Raw genomic sequence first — 17,596 nt, forward strand, 5'->3', positions numbered from 1 at the left:
TATGGTGCCATAACATACCTAACAGAGGCACCATTGACCGAAACCTATAAATCGCTGAGTTTCGGTAAATGGCAGTTTTCGCTTATCAGCACCCGCCGAGAACGGAACCACCACTGACAACCAGGGACTGCCTGTATTTAGTAGCTGCGTCAATTATCTACACCCCACACACACTGATGTTCACCGACCTCTTCTGCACATATCACTTATAGACCGCTTCCTCCAGGTCCTTACTTTGACACACTTTCATGTGCTTACATCTATGCACAACAACTTTCTTAACTTTAGTAGGGTCAGCATCAAACTTCGCTGGAAAGCCTGGAGTTTTTGTCATTACCACTACATATGTCACTTACAGTTTGCTTTTTCACACCGTATTCTTCAGACTTCGGCAACAGCGACTCCAGCTTCTTAATAAGTTCTAATTTTCCACCAATGCTGAGGTTAGTGCATTTCCTTTACTCACCTCTCTCACGCATGAAAGACAGTGAAGGGCACAACAAAAAACAAGAAGCAACATATGAACATGTACAGTTACATGTGCACAAGAACGGCCTGTTCTGGAACTAGTACTAGGCTTTGTCTATTAACGACTATTAGTATTGTATACATTTAGGTACAGTGTATTTAAATATGCATGATACACAGTACAATGCAGGATGCAGTGCAAGCAAACAATATGCATGCCACATGAGTAATATATGTGACCAAACAATAACAATAGGCTTGCCATGCAAATAGTAAATGTAAAAACCACGACTCCCCTTGGCCATATTTTGTCTGTTGAATCTGATGTCCATTGGTTGCAGGTCCATTGAATTGAGGCCTTACTTTCTAATAATAATTTTAGAGATACGGTCCATAGAAAAAATCTGTACATTAGTGAAAGTTCCCCCTCAGCAAAGTATCCATTAGGACTTTGACGGACACTCTTATTCCGCCGTAGAACTGACCATCATTTCGAACTTACGATAAATTCTACCTTTAAGACTGGCAATGGCACTGGGGTCGAAGCATGGAGCCAGTTACAAGAGTAGGTGGTACAGGGTCAGAAGCATGGGAGCCAGTTACAGGAGTAGGTGGTACAAACGTAAGAGGACTGGAGATAGCATTAAGGTCAGGAGTAGAATGAAGGCTATGTGCCCCAACTGCTGCTCTAACTGCCACTCTCCACTTCATATCCCTATCGAATTTGTCAAAATGGGACTACAAAATCTTTTTTTTTGCCCTCTAGTCTTTACATTCATCACAAGTATCCTCTTTCAAACGTGAATTTTCCTACAGATAGTGGGAGAGTCTTAAGTAGATTTAGTCAATCTGGTGTTACGCCCCTCCCGACAGTACCTAATACTAGAGGAATTGGAATCAGACATAATGAAATCACAATCAAGTCCAACTAAGCTTGTAATAAAAACCTAAGCCAGTGCTAATAATAAAAGCTATGCAAATATGAGAATAATTCACCAGATCCTGAGATAAAACCAAAACACCGATGACAGAATTCAAAACAGAGCTGCTGCAAACCATCGATGAAATTAACTCTTTTGCTGCGTTATATGCCTACACAAAAACCAATAGAAGCCCTGGCGCAGCTTTTCAATTTTTTAGCTACCATACGACTGGAATAATAGTAATGTAATTACTTGGTAAGTTACTTATATAAAATAAATGTTACAAGAGGTGGAAAGTAACACGGAAGAAAGAAAAAGCCAATATGAATGAAGGTACAGCAAAAGGAATAAAAGGGGTTGCAGCTACGGGCTGAAGGATGCTGCAAAGAATCTTAAAGTAATGCCATCAGTGCACTGCATGAGGTGCACTAACAGGAATACCCCTACAGAAGCTTTGAAAGAAAGGCCAAGCTAACCAGCCACTCGTAGAATAACAACACAGCCCTGCCCCACTACTAAATGGCACTTAAAAAGTGATACAAGTAAAAAACATTCACACTTGATTCAAATAACTAACAGTGCTCAACTATTATCAACTATCTAGTATAAAACTAATTACCATACAATTAAAAAAAAAATGCGTTAAAACCCAAGTATTATCTTGTAAGTATAATATAGGATTATGTTTGCATTTTCCAAGTCACATATATGACTCCTTAACAAAACCCTTTCCAACCTTTGATTTATGTCATTTTCTTTCTTTTCCCTTCATCATATCCACGAGAGGAGTTGGCAAAATTTTGCAAATATTGGCCTCATGAGAATACTGAAATTTTACAGAGGACCTGCAGTAACTATAAACATTAATGTGTACCTCACACAAATCTGTTATAATTATCGTCCTCTCATGAACAATTTAGTCAATATACATAAACACATATGAATTACAAGCAGCTCATCTTACCAATTCTGCATGCTGTCGAACCCAAGAAAGGGCAATTTTTGCAGACTCCTGCATGACTGAACCTAGTTGGCCAGTCAATGTGAGATTGGAGTCTCCAGCAGAGCTCGTTGCTTCTACAACCATTACTTCTCCACCAACAGGTGTCCAAGCCAAACCAACCGCCACACCAGGAACACTTACGCGGACCAGTTAAACCACTTTGAAAGATGGGAGGCTGTAAAATAAAATTAAAAACTAGAAAGATGACTAACATTTTATTCTTCTTGAAATAAAAGCACTTTCAGTAAAAGATACAATAGGACAATGCTGTCAACTTCATTTTGATATCAGACTACATACATGAAATTACACAAAAGAATGGCATATAACATGAGTGGTTGTGGGATTCTTTACAAAATGACGCTGGTACCACGACAAGGTGCCCTAAGAAACAGAGAAAAAATACAGAAGAATCAGAAGAAAAATTTGGACTTGCACTGAAAAATCAATGTCTGCAATTTGTCAGGAGGGGGTATCCTACTCATATCCACTGTCATAGTCTGTTCATTACCTTCAAGTAAAAGAGTTATTTTTTACAGTATTTACAGTAAGAGGAAAATTTTTTCCAAGACTCTCCCACCTACCAAGGACACCTAATAGAGATGGCATAGAATATAAAATATCGGCGAAATGCTGGAACCTGTGAGGTCATTCAGCACTGAAATGAAATTTGAAAATACAACGTTTTGTAGGAACCTATGAGGTCATTCAGCACTGAAATGGAATTTGAAAGTATAATGTTTTGAAAAGTGTAATAGGAGGAATACCTCGCAGTTACACTATGAACAATTATTAGGAGAGGATGGATACAATATGTAAGAAAGAATATGAATGGAGATACAGTAAAAAGAATGAAAGGTATTGCATGAGGTGCACTGATCCCCCCCTCCCACCTTTCAAGGACCTACTGAAGATGAACCTTATTCTGATACAATCATGGGGGAAACTTCCAACCCTTAATGCCATATGATCGAGGGCAAGGTTTGACAATTCTTTTGCTTTACTTGCCAATGTCAGCTACTAAAATTCTATGGCGAGGAGGTACGCTGTCCAACTTCACCCTCCTTCATGTTCTAGGAGTACCCAAATGCACATTCAAGACTGCACTGGGGAATTATATTCAAGTACTATATCCAGATAAGACAAGGAACGAAAAAAGGAGTGGCTAAAAGGTAAAAAAACAGGTTAATTTCTATTAAGAGCCACTACTTAACATCAACCTCTAACTTGGTCCTAAATACATAATTGCTATCTGAACTTCCCATCAATGGCAAAGTGCTAGGATTCTGGGGAGGGGGGAGAGGGAATGGCTGTGAAGCTCCCATATAATTTTACCACTCGCAGGTTTTTCCATTTCTTCAGAAGTTCTTAAAATTTCTATTTGCTTGCCATTCAATTGTCAATAATACAACAGTAGATTACTCACCCCTAAAATGTCGTGAATCATCTTTAAATCCACAATTATTGGTAATTCCATATGTTCTTTCAGCTGCACTAAATTTGGGAGTGCAGGTGAGGCCCTTCTGGGAACAGGATGACTGGAATCCTCTTTCTCCAGGGTACTGTCCTCCTTTTGACTTCCTTCAGCTTTATGCATCTGATCTACCTCTGCTACTATAACATCTGAAACTGCCTTGGTTCCTACTTTAAACAAGAAAACAAGGCCTGTAATTATATAATGGTAAGCAAGAGCAAAAGTTAAAAAAAAAATGTTAACATTATAATTTCTAAAATTTATAGAGATATAGTACTCTTGAAACAATGGAAATTTTCATTTTTAACTATCATACCTGTATCATCACACTTTGTTTCTGCAACCTGTACAGCTACAGCACGGCAAATAGCACCAATTTTACGTTCCAGAGCCCTGACTCCTGCTTCTCTTGTGTATTCTCCAACTGCAAAGAAACTGCTCTGTAGTACCAACAATGATTTGTTAATGATTAAATTGCTTAATCAGCCCACAGTGTCACATTCCTTGATACTTATAAACCAAGGAGGTTAGATACATGGATATGCCCTTTGGAAAGCATAGACACTTATGGAAATAAATTAACTCCACTGTTTTTTGTTATGTCCTTTTGTTCCTTTTCTTTATTTTCTTTCATGGAAAAAATAAGAAACTCTGTCTGAGCCATTGTACATTATTTCCAATTTACAATGAAATAAAGATATATAGATAATATAAAACATACACATAAAGGTGGGTACACACATGCAAACAGAACCTTGTATAGTAACCGATTCTTGTAACAAAAACGCAAGTGTGGATGGTTTCCTTGAACCCAAACCCAGAACCCGCAAGGTTCGAGGCTTCGTTCACGCTCTGCCCCGGCAATAATTGGTTTTTGGTTCCCGAATCAAAGAGAAGTCTCTTTGCATGTTACGCAATGTGTGGAAGGGACCTGTATTGCATGCGTATCAACAGAGGTTACTGAACTTGTTGACACTGACTATGAACAAGGCCGTCCATAGTAGAGTCCCCTTGTTTTGGTTTGGCCGTCAGGTCAGTATTATTAGAGTTATGCCACGGCTAGATTGGAGTGAGGAAGAGGTCCTTCAATTTATTAGTTTATTACAAAGAAAAGACTTTACTGTGGTATGCAAAGACCCGAACCCTTTTAATAAAATACGTCGCAATGATGCATGGATAGATATATATATATATCCTACTTGCATGGTGGCCATCGTCAGTAAACAACCCGGACAGACTGATGATCGCAGTGGATTGCAATGAAGTTACGTGCCTAACGTGGTTACGGTTCATCCTTACAAGCCAATGAAGTGCATGTTTCTTATACTATACCTGACGACTAGATTTTGTTATGAGCCAGAAGTTTTGCAGAAAACCTTTTTGCAGCATAGGAATATTGTACATACTTTTTAAGTATTTTTCTACAATAGGTTTAACAGGCAAAATGACATGATTTTATTATGGTTCCCTGTTACGTAAGTGTTGACTATTTATAAAAACATCTGCTTGTTGGTAAATATTATTTCTAATACTGCATAAACAACTTTCTGAAAATCTTTCCTTCTGAGACTAATGTTACAAGTTTCATAATAACAATTGTTGTAAACATTTTTTTCATAGCTTTGACATCGACATCATCTATGGTGTGAAATATATTTGCATTACTTTTCAATCTAATTAAGTACTGCACTGTGCTCTTTGGTTCATCAGTTAAGAGCATCAATGCATGTTTCACAACGCAAAGGTTTCTTTAATTTATACACAATAAACCCAGCTTTATATACAACAATACTGTTGGTTCACAGTGACAGCTGACAAGAACTAGAGACGTATGTGTAATCATCCTCATTTGGTTCACCTGCAGACAATGCATAACAACTGTTAACCATTAACCTATTTCTACCAAAATAAGCATTTACAGCGGACCCCTCATGAATAGTTAAAACCTGCCAATACTTAGAACCCCTCTAAAAATACTTATAACTGCCTACCTTGAAAGTTCAAATACCAAATGTATACCTTAAATAACATCCTATTTCAAATATACCTTAATTACTATCCTATTATTGTATTAATCTTGATTATATTATTATATAATTTCAAAGTCATCTTAAACATTTTACCATTAAAAATATATACTATAGTCATTAACAGAGAGAGAGAGAGAGAGAGAGAGAGAGAAGAAGAGAGAGATAGAGAGAGAGAGAGAGAGAGAGAGAGAGAGAGAGAGGGGGGGGGGGGTTATCCTTATTTTTAAAAGACTGAAATGGATAGATTATTGTACTTCCATAAAATACTATCACATATGAATCTTGAAATTAGTTATATTACTATTATTAGTATGCGAAAATATTAATAACATACAAATGTACCATAGAAATTCTCTCATCTCAGTAAAACGAGAGAGAGAGAGAGAGAGAGAATTAAGTGATCCTGAGAGGGAAAAACAAAAACACTCCCCCTCCCTGACACTTGATAATTTGAGTTGTTGGACCCCAGCCATCTCAGCTTGCTACGTGGAGTTCAAAGAGAAAGATGCAGGGTAAAATGCATTTTCTTTCATTCTTACATATTTTTTTTATTTATAAACTAAAATCTTGCTAATTCATTTTAGTATTTTCTTTAATGAATTGATATTATTGCTGTTTACATTAATATTGATATTTGAAAATTAGTAAATCATTTATCATCCAAAAACATACATCTCTGTAAGAGAGAGAGAGAGAGAAGAGAGAGAGAGAGAGAGAGAGAGGAGAGAGAGAGAGAGAGAGAGAGAGAGAGAGAGGAGAGAGAGAGATTTGTATTTGTAAAATAATTTCACAATTATTTTTGTAATTACAGTTATTATTATTATCATTATTATTAATATTACTATTATATGAAAATATTAATAAACATATTATACATAGTGTACCATAAAAATCTCTCATCTCAGGAGAGAGAGAGAGAGAGAGAGAGAGAGAGGAGAGAGAGAGAGAGAGCGAGAGAGAGGAGAGAGAGAGAGAGAGACCTGGAGTTCGAAAGAAAGATGTGTGAAGACTGGGATTTCCTTCATTCTTACATAATTTTTAAAATTTACAAACAAAAATCTTACTAATTCAACGTAGTATTTCTTCATTGAAGTGATTGCTCTTTACATTAATATTAAATATTAGAAAATTAGTAAATCATTTATCACACAAAAAGCATACATCCCTGTGAGGAGAGAGAGAGAATTATTAGTTAATATGTGATATCATTTAATCTTATTAAACTTACAAATACAGTATTGATCAATATTAATATTTTAAAATTAGTAAAAAAACACCTTTTTGTGTCATAAAAATGCATTTAGGCATGAAAATAACATCAAAATACACTAATTAGTGATTATTTATTATCAGAAAATCCAGCAAATCAGTGAGTCCGCGAATCAGTGAGTCCACGAATCCGGAGAACACGAATACGGGGCCCCACTGTATTAATAATCATATACATACATGTAACCATAAATTCTCGTCATCGTCAGTAAGAAGAGATAGCGGAGAGAGAGAAGAAAGAGAGAGAGAGAGAGACCGAGAGAGAGAGAGAGAGAGAGAGATTACATGAACATTAGTCGGCAACTCGCTTTCCCTCCTGTCACATTATTCGACATATTTAAACAGCTCTGGACCTCAGCTTAGTACCTAGATCTAAAAAGAAACGATTGCAGGGTTGTAGGTAGAATGGATTCTCCTTCATTCTTGCATAATTTTTAATTTATAAACTAAAATCTTACTAATTCACTAGGCAGTCCCCAGTATCGGGGGGGGGGGGGGGGGGTTTCAGTTCCCGGGGGTATGCTGATAAGCGAAAACCACCATTAACCAAAACTCTGCAATTTACAGCATACCATAAGCACTCTTATCGTGCCATAAGGGAGCTTATGGTGCCATAAGGATCCTTATGGCACCAGTAACTGGAACTCGGCCTGTTATGGCGCCATAAATCGCCGATTTTATGGTGCTAGAGAAGCCCATAAAACTGGATTGCTGATAACTGAGTCCACCGATAACCAGTGATTGCCTGTAGAGTTTTTATTTTTCTTTAATGAATTTTGATATCATTGCTGTTTACATTTTAAAAATAGACATCTTTGTCAGAGAGAGAGAGAGAGAGAGAGAGAGAGAGAGAGAGAGAGAGAGAGAGAGAGAGAGAGAGAGAGAGAGAGAGAGAGAGTGAGAGAGAGAGAGAGATAATTAATATTTTGATTATGCATTATTTAATCTTATTAAACTTTCTAATATGTATAGTATTAATCAATGTCAACATCTGAAATCAGAAATCATTTTTTTTATCATGCAAATGTATTTTGATTCATGACAATACCATCAAAATACCACTAATTAACTGAATATTTATTGTCAGAAAACTGCAAATAGAAGAATTTTCCCACAAATATTGGGTAGAATATTGGTCCCACAGAAAAATCTGAGAATAGGCGAGTCCGCGAATCTCGAAAACGCGAATACTGGGGTTGACTGTATTGCAGTCAAAATTTGAGAATGTAAACATATCAAATGCAAAATGGCGTGCAATGCAATGTTTATATTCTGTAACACAATAACAATATGTTAAATACTGTAATTGGATGCAGTAAGCAAAACAACCTTTATTTACCTAAGTATTATTATAAAAAAATAAATATAACCTTTGCAAATGATTACTTGTCTTCAGAAAATATTTAGGATTTTAGAATTATGGATCAGAGAACATAAACCTGTACAGTAATAGGAATGAAAGAGGTCGAAGCTAGGGGCTAAAGAGATGCTGCAGAGAACCTCAAGTAATGCCTGTAATGCAGCACGTGAGGTGCACAGAAGGAACTACATACTCCCTAGGGTATAGCTAAAGGTGAATAATTCCAGTAAATTAAACAAAAATATGATTGGAGACCAATGCTCTACATATATACTGTAAAGTAAATCATTTATGACTGATATGTAACTTACTTATGACTGAGATGATATCTTGTGGCATTTGAAGAATATCTGGTGATAATCCATGTTCTTCAAGCTGCTTTGGAAGCAAATGCAAGTACCTATCATGACCTTCTCATCCTTAAAGAGAGAAAAAAAATGAGCAACTATGATATCTGAATCCATAGAAAATGTAACAAGGACCCTTATACAGAGGTTATAGTAAAGTTAAGACAGTTTGGTGCAAAGAGACCAAGGAAATGGAAGCTAAGTAATTAACCCTCAATGTACAATAGCCTCATACAAGTAGCAATATGTAACAGGTTTTGGGTGGTGGACAGATTCACACTCATGGTGAGCATCAATATTACACGCCATCAATTTGGGGAATCAGCAGGTAAGAGGTTCCATTAATTCTACTCCATATATTCACTAATGGCAAATTTTAGACTGGCTCAGATCAACTAAGTAGGCAGCTCTTGAGGTAGTTGTGCTCTTGGCTTCAAGGCAACATGTGTTTCTTTTCCACCCTTGATGTCTTTTTATTTTTTGGTTTGGTCATAAAATTTTACCCAGAGGATGCTGTTGGTTTTTAGTTCTTAACTTTTATTATAGTATATCAATTATAATTGTAATTTTGCAAAAAAAAAAAAGTGGAAAGAAATATTAGAAAAAAACATGTATAATCCAAAAAAGTTACTACATACATCTTCAATCTCAGTAAATTTAACATAAATATTTTACAACAAATATGTTTAGAATTTGTTACTGATTTTAGCTCCTATCTGTTTTGATATTGAGTGAGATGTAATTATAATTTCAGAAATGGAATATAATTATTAAAAAAAAAAAACTTGTACAAAATGGTAAAATTTAAGATTGTCTTGTAAAAGAGACCCCATAAGGGTGGGGGTTGTAATATAAAATTTTAATGATAAAATAAGGTTTTACATATACTTACCAAACAATTACATTAGCTGTACCTTTGCTCTAACCTGGTAGTCGAAAATTCAAACTTCCTGGCGGCGGTGGCAGTGCTGCCATTGTTTGTGTAGGTGATACAGGTGCCGCCCACTTTCGGGAATACCCGTACTGCTGAGCTAACTATTTTCAATTCGTTGAGCCGCAATGTCCATCTGTGGGGAGGAGGGAGGGCTCTGATTATGTAATTGTTTGGTAAGTACATATATGTGAAACCTTATTTTATCATTAAAATATCATTTTCACATAGTGACTTACCAAACAATTACATTAGCTGAATCCACATTACCCAGAAGGTGGGTATATGGACAGCTTTATGAACAAAATGACAATTTGTCTAAATTGCATTTTTCCTAACTATACAAACTGAGGTCCTTTTTACAATAGGAAGGTACTAGCGGCAGCTGGATAGTCGTAAGCTTTTCGACAAAGGGGTTCGGTAGTTAACTCTGCTTGTCCGACAGGCGCGCGGCAGGCGACTGAATGGGATGGGTAAAAAACCAAATCACTTTTGCTTTTTGGCCCGCCCAAAGCAAAAACTGCAGGAGTGAGGGGTGGCCATAGAGGTGGGGCTATGTGTAAAAGGACCTCAGGTTTGTATAGTTAGGAAAATGCAATTTTTAGACAAATTGTCATTTGTTTGGCCGACACGGCATACAAACCGTTCGGTCCTTTTACAATAGGAAGACTCACTTCTTGGTGGGTGGAATCTGAGTCTTTTGTGAACAGACTGGTGTTCGCCAACCTTGAAGCCTCCCTGGTCGTAAGAGCGAGGGAGGATCCAAGCCTCTGTCCGATTGATCGGGGTGTGCACCGCAGGATCAATGGTCAGACCTCTGGACCGAGTACTAAGAGAGAGGCAAGCGTATCTCTTCGTACCAGCAATGTAAGAACTTGTTCCTGTACAGAGCAAAGTTAAAGTCATGGTTGTTGACTCTTGTGCATCCACTTCCCCCCCCCGTAGAAGGAAGTGGTGGATTTCTGCTCCCATCCTCGTGAAAGGGATAGGATGGGGCTCTGTCATATAGCTCGCCATCAAAAGGCAATCGTCTTCATCCAGCAGGTGATGACCGTATCCCTCTCACCCACAGGTAGAGGGAAGAAGAAAAAGATAGAAAGAGAAGCCAGTCACTTTCTCATCACTATCTATTCATACAGTCACACCAGACTCGATGCTGTTCAGCCTGCTAGGTCTGGGTTCGCTAGACGACGTGTTGAGCAGCCACCACGGGTCCCTAAGGAAACCAGATCCAAGGACCTATGGGCGGCCATATCCAAGAGGTATAAGGAAGTTGCCGGTGGTCTGGTTGTACCAGACCCCTGCCTTCCATACCTGCGCCACGGAGAAGTTCTTACGAAACGCCAACGAGGGGCCAATACTTCTGACTTCGTGAGTTCTCGGACGGGACTACGGATGTCGTCACTACCATCAGCCTCATACGCCCTCCTGAAGACCCTCACGCAGCCAGGACGAAAGAGTGTTCTTGATACTTCTTTCTTGTTGACCCCGTTGCTAACGAGATCGTCGACACTCAGGCCCGAGGTGTCGAGTTCTCTTCAGATAGCGCCGTAGCGTCCTCCCAGGACAAAGCAGCATCTCATCCACATCATTATCTGCATGACGCTCCGTCCCGTACTCTCTTCGCCGATGCCAGGTCCAGCAAGACGAGGGTCATCATGAGTTCCCTGGGTTGGCAAGACCTTTGGAAGCTGCTCCTAAGCAAGGAGATCTCGAACGAGTTCGAGATGTCCAATCCCGTCAGTTTCAGGAGGAGCGACAAGGCGGCTCTGTAATCCTTTGACTGTGGGAACTTAGAGGAGCTTCCTCGGCGAAAAAGAAAAAAAACGAGGAAATCCGCTACCTGCTGAAGAGTGGCTCTGATGAGAAAGATAGGCCCCGTCTACGACACCCAACACCGAAGACGGCCGACTTCCCTGGTTACCGCTGCAGAGGACTGACGGACGTTTCCAGCCATCTCTGTTGCTGCGCTACGAAAAAAGCTTCTCGTTCGCAAGAGAAGGTGGATAACAGCCAGCCGTGAAGACGTAGGGACTGGACTGCTCGGTGGTTACCCGCGCTGCGACGTGTGGCTGGCCGAGAAGGTTGTGCCAATGGGAATCTCTCTCGGTTCTCTTGCGAGAAGAGTCAGCAGGTCCGGATACCAAATGGCCTGTGGCCATTTGGAAGCCATCAGGATCATCCTGAGATTCGGGATGACCAGTGCTCGACTGATCACCTTGCGAATCAGGCTGAACGGGGGAAAGGCATAGGCGAAGAGGTTGTCCCACGGGTGTTGAAGAGCGTCCTCTGCAGCTGCCCATAGATCCGGCACGGCCGAGAAGAACACCTGGTAGCTTCCTGATGTGCCGGATGGCGAACAGATCCTCGACTGTCGCCCCCACAGGTCGAAGAGCCTTTTTTCCGCACGTCCTGGTGTAGAGACCATTCGGTCCTTATCACCTGATCCCGACGGCTGAGCGTCTGCTACTACATTCCTTCCCTGGAATGTAGCGTGCCGACAGCTCTATTGAGTGTGCCTCGGCCCACTCGTGCACCTGCCGAGTCAACTGATACAACGGGAGAGACACTAGGCCCCCCTGTTTTGTTGACGTAAGCCACCACCGTGGTGTTGTCGTACATCCACACCACTGAGTGTCCATCAAGCGGTCCTGGAACTCTTGGAGAGCAAGGAACGCTGCCTTAGTTCCAGTACATTGATGTGAAGGTGCTTGTCGTTCTCGTACCACACTCCTGAAGTCCGCAACTCTTCCAGGTGTGCACCCCATCCCATCGGCTCGATGCGTCTGAAGGCAGCTGCATGTCCGGGGGGAGAGTGCGCGGAGGCACTCCTCTTAAGGGGTTCCTGTCGTCCAGTCACCTGGCTAGGTCCTGCCTCACCTCCTGTGTCAGTGACCATGGAAGGCTTGGGGGATCCGTCGCCTGTGACCAACTCTCCTTTGGTCTCCCTGAAGAGACCGCAGGTGAAGACGCCCGTTAGGGACTGGCTTCCCGAGTGACGACAGGTGTCCGATCACGACTTGCCATTGCTGAGCTACCTGTTCCTGCCGAGACAGGAACTGGTTAGCTGCCTCCCTGAATCTGCTACCTGTGTCGATCAGCATACCCAGGTACTTCATCCTCTGCTTGTGCTCGAGATCGGACTTTTCGAAGTTCAGAACGATCCCCAGATCGCGACAGAACTCGAGCAGTCGAATCCCTGTCCTTGTAGCAACTGCGAGCGGTAAGCTCGCCAGGACTAACCAATCGTCGAGATACCCCATCAGACATATCCCGTGCGAATGGCCCCAAGCAGACACCAGAGTGAACACTTGCGTGAACACCTGTGGGGCGGTTTGATAGACCGAAGCAACGACTGGCCTGAGCTGGTACACCGTCCCGTCGAGGATGAAGCGGAGGTACTTTCCGAAGGACTGATGAATGGGTATTTGTAGATACGCATCCTTCAAGTCCACTGAAAGCATTGAATCGTTCTCCCCTGATATGAGTCGAGCACTGAGCGTGCCGTCTCCATCGTGAACCGGGTCTGGCGAACCAACCGGTTCGGGGGAGAGAGATCTATCACTGGGCGCCAGCCTGTCGTAGACTTTTCCACCAGGAAGAGTCGGCTGTAAAGCCCGGTGACTGATCCGTACCGATTTCTACAGTTCTCTTGCTCAGCATGGTCTTGATCTCCTGTCTCAATGCTACGTCCTTCGATGCCCCTGGAACGTACGCCTGCTGTTGGACCGGGTCCCAATGGCTGGCCAGGCACCCACACTTCCGTACAGCAGGTGAAGGGGGAATGCCGTCCTTCCACTGTGAACGTCGTCTGGTTGGGGCTGATCGAGACCTGACAGGAGAGAGCCGATACCGCTCCGACTCATTCCAGTCCTCGTCGAGGTCGAAACCTCAGGAGGACCGAAGGGATATATAAATAGATGTCCAGACACGTAGAAACGCCTCTGTCGCAGTAGATGAGGTGAAGGAGCTTGTTCGACCGTCCAGAACCGAGAGAGCCTTCTTTCCCGGAGACGAGAGACTACCTGGCTCACCCAGTCGGCAAGCTCTCGATCGCAGGCAGACCCACCGTCGATTTGGATTCCCTCTCGGGCCCCAAAACGACTCGAGCCAGACGTGGCTCTGCTGGTGGGAGCGGCGATCCTTCCCCTTCCCCGAGGTCATTGTGCTGACGAATCACGCGCCGTAACCTCGCAAAGTTCCTCTGGATCTCGGAAGTACAGCATCTTGCAGAGTGGGACCGTTAAGCCCTTCGAACAAGAGCATATTCCGAGAACCTTCCTCCTAAGAAGGGGGAACAGCGACAGCCCTCTCGGTCTTCCCCATCCACTTGCGCATACGTCCTGGCCGGTCCAAGAACCGTGCCTGGCACGTAGGGCGTCGTGGTGGGATCATGAGGGCGCACCCCTCACGATCACTCCTCAATACCTCGCTCCTCCCGGTGTAACCCGAGGAGGTTGAAGGTACGGGAGAGGCAGACCTGACGCTCCCTCGTCGCTCGCTGGCAGAACCAGCAGGCTTGGAGGGCTGCAGGTGATCGTCAACCGCGGTGACGATCGAGCTGCAGGCCTGGTCGAACCGTCTCGCTGTGGAGAACGGCTGGACTGAGCACAGCGGCCCCGATCTCGAGTGTCAGAAGAGCTGGTGCTGGTTGCCGTACCCGATCGCTCTCTGTGGAGACGGACGGAGGGGGGTCAGCGACCTGCAGGCTCCACTGTCGCAGTGAGACCGTATGCTTGTCCTCACAGCACGTCCACGTCGCTGGTTTCCAGCCGTGGCTGGCACCGGCGAACGGGAGGACCTCTTCCCCAGCCTCAGCCCGTGGTCGGTCCGTGGTGGACCGTCACGTCCCCGGGTAGCCAGCTGTTCACCGCGAGAGTGAGAGCTGGTCTGGTGAGAGTCGCATGAGCGCTGTCACCAGTCTTCCGCCCCGTGCCGTGAACCTGACGCTGCGCGGACTCAGAGGTCTGGTTCCTGGCTGCACGGTCGCTGGTAGGCGACCGTACACTCGGTACCTCCCGCGAACGAGAGGCCGAGACGGACCCTGATGCAGTGGCAGAACCACTGACACCAGGCGAGGAAGTACCGGTGTTAGCCGGTACCCCTCTGGTCCCCGTAGTCTTCTTCCTTGCGGAAGAAGAGACGGGCCCCGCTCCCGAAGGAGCAGGAGGACCAGCGGAAGGAACCCTCCCGTCCCACCGAGGTGAGACGGGTCCCCGAGAAGCTCCCGAGGAAGCTTCTTAGGAGGGAGGAGGCGACCTTCTTCTTCCTCGGCTGTAAAGCCTTAGAAGTCGAAGGGGAAGAGGCGGCGGCCGACGACGATGAAGAGATGAAGACGATGAGACGACACACGACACCTTCCTCCTCTTCTTCGTCAGCTTCCTCAGGACAGACGTAAGATCTGCTATCCAGGGCGTGCCGGGGCTGCTGTAGCCGAAGCCACAGGGCCCGGACGCACCTGTACAGACAGACCAAAGTCTGGGGTAGTACCACCACGAACAGGGACGACATCAGCAGGTATGGGCATCTCAGGAACAGCAGGCACGGCCAGCACATCATCGGTAGGGACAGCCAGCGCAGCAACGGCAGGAACAGCCAGCGCAGCAACGGCAGGGACAGCCAGCGCAGTAACTGCAATGGACAGTCAGCCCAGAATCGGCATGTACGGCAGGCAGACCGGAAAACACAGGAAGTGAGCAGCAGCCAGCAACATCCGGTACCGGCGGCAGGTCCAGGGCGAGATCTAGGGCATGGAAGTGTGGTCGCTGCAGCGCGGCAACCACGAGCGGCGGCGGCACGCCCCCCTCTCGGTACGGCGAACGGCACTTCACAGCGCTGTAGGCAAGACTGTTACCACGTGAGGCGAGTACACCAGGTGAGAGGGACGTCGTCACCTGGTTGCGTGGTCACCACTCCATGGGTGACCGCAGTAGGCCCAGACATAGAACCGCAAGCCCCTGGACACCAGCACGCTCTGCAATTTGGAAGGACGCCCATACCTCACCAAGGTCCACGCTCGTGGCAGTAGCACCTGCGGAAATAATAGTAGTAGCGATTAATGGGGGGGAAATCCCCTCGTGCGGGGGTTTGACCCTCCCTCCCTGAACGAGTGGAAGACCCCTAATACAATTGTACATCGGGCGGCCGAGCGCCCTCACCCCGCGCTCGACGGATCGGGCGAGGAGAAGAACGCCGATAACCTCCCCCCCACCCCCCTCCAAGGGGAAGAGCCCATCTGTGGGAACTGAGCGGGGTGGGGGGTGGTTCTCTTCCCCCCTTCCCCACCCCCGCACAGTACCCATGTACCCAACAACAAATAAGAGCCCTAGAGCAATCGTGCCATCGGCACGAATACAAGGCATAAGGATCAATTCCCTGACTGAGCGGAACTTGAACCAAGTAATATTGATGCAATCAATAATAAGGAACAAATGAAAATGCTCTTGCAAACGATTCACTTCACAATGAAAATGGCTCGGATCGAGCGCATTTGCGCCCTCGGTACCGAGCGCAAGGGTGAAAGGTTTCATTTCTTACCTTTATGGATCAAGTTTCTGGAAACCTTGATCCATAATGAATTGATGCAATCAACAAATATATGAAAATGAAAAGACTACTGCGCTTGCGATTTCACTTCATACAATTAAAAAAAAAAAGGGGAAGGATCAATTCCCGTGAATAGCGGAACATTGATCCCAGTCAACAATGCAATCTCAATAAAAAAATGAAAATGAAAAAGAACTGCACTTGCGATTTCACTTCATTCAAAATAAAAGGGGGGAAGGATCAATCTCCGGGTAAGCTCGGAAACTGATCCAAAATGAGTATTGCTACAATAAAAAATAATATATGAAAATGAAAAAGAATACTGTACTTGCGATTCCACTTTCATACTGACTAAGTTTCCGTGCCGAGCGCATTCGTTCGGCAACGGGCATACAGGTCAAAAAATATAAATGAAAAGCACTTACTTACGATTTTCATCTACACATTTCCAACCCAATATACGCTCGGAGCGAGCGCTCCCGCCCTCGGCACCGAGCATACACAATACGAGGATCATTCTGGGAAAATGAATTCCCGCAATTACGCCCTTCAGTCCCGGCACTCGTAATCGGAGGGCGCGTTGTGAACCAAGATCCTTTAATTCACAATTGAATTCAATGAAATGATTGTACTTACAATTCAGTTTCACTAGATACATAGAAAAAGAAAAACACAATCATGCGAAAGCAAACGACGATGAAGCGGGCAGAGAGCGATGATACACGTCCACACGCCAGCAGGCCGAAAGCAAAAGTGTTTTGTTTACCTCCCAGTCGCGCGCGCAGCGCCTGTCGGACAAGCAGTTAACTACCCGAACCCCTTTTTGGTTTTCGAAAGCTTACGGACCTATCCAGCTGCCGCTAGTACCTTCCTATTGTAAAAGGACCGAAGGTTTTGTATGCCGTGTCGGAACAACAACAGTCATGTGCTCACATTATATATAATTTCCGCAGTACCTTTACCTTGTGAGAGAGCAGCTACAGTAGATACTGCCTCTGGTCGGCGCTCTCATCACATGTAGGAGACGTGGCAGTAATGGCCAGGGTTATCCCTACTAATGGAGGGTGGGATTTTGCAACCATGGAAGTACACCGATGATTGACAAAACATCAATAATTTGCCCTTGCCCTGGGGAAAAGACCATATAGGCCACACAACACCATCACCTACACTAAAAACCATATGATATCCTTAACCAGATACATTATAAGAACTGACGGGTACTTCGGGTAGATGTACCTCCAG

The 17,596-nt window shown here is 43.9% G+C and overlaps 2 protein-coding genes across 3 annotated transcripts in view; both read right to left on the bottom strand.

The window, feature by feature from the left end:
- The window catches only part of LOC135212071 (signal recognition particle 9 kDa protein-like), a 223,467-nt gene that overhangs the window by 105,331 nt on the left and 100,540 nt on the right, over window positions 1-17,596 (bottom strand). The gene's annotated exons all lie outside the window — the stretch shown is intronic.
- The window catches only part of LOC135212336 (lon protease homolog 2, peroxisomal-like), a 42,110-nt gene that overhangs the window by 354 nt on the left and 24,160 nt on the right, over window positions 1-17,596 (bottom strand). The window contains exons 3-6 of one of the 2 annotated variants that reach the window (XM_064245743.1): window positions 8,839-8,946; window positions 4,185-4,292; window positions 3,821-4,035; window positions 2,356-2,569 (exon numbers count right to left, since the gene is read on the bottom strand). In XM_064245743.1, the coding sequence (XP_064101813.1) occupies window positions 2,356-2,569; window positions 3,821-4,035; window positions 4,185-4,292; window positions 8,839-8,866 (565 nt within the window). In that variant the 5' untranslated portion in view covers window positions 8,867-8,946. Of the gene's footprint in view, window positions 1-2,355; window positions 2,570-3,820; window positions 4,039-4,184; window positions 4,293-8,838; window positions 8,947-17,596 lie in introns of both variants that reach the window. The other variant, XM_064245742.1, reaches the window with a different exon arrangement.

Source organism: Macrobrachium nipponense, chromosome 40, assembly GCF_015104395.2.
Source record: "Macrobrachium nipponense isolate FS-2020 chromosome 40, ASM1510439v2, whole genome shotgun sequence".
In the NCBI taxonomy this organism is placed as follows: domain Eukaryota; kingdom Metazoa; phylum Arthropoda; class Malacostraca; order Decapoda; family Palaemonidae; genus Macrobrachium; species Macrobrachium nipponense.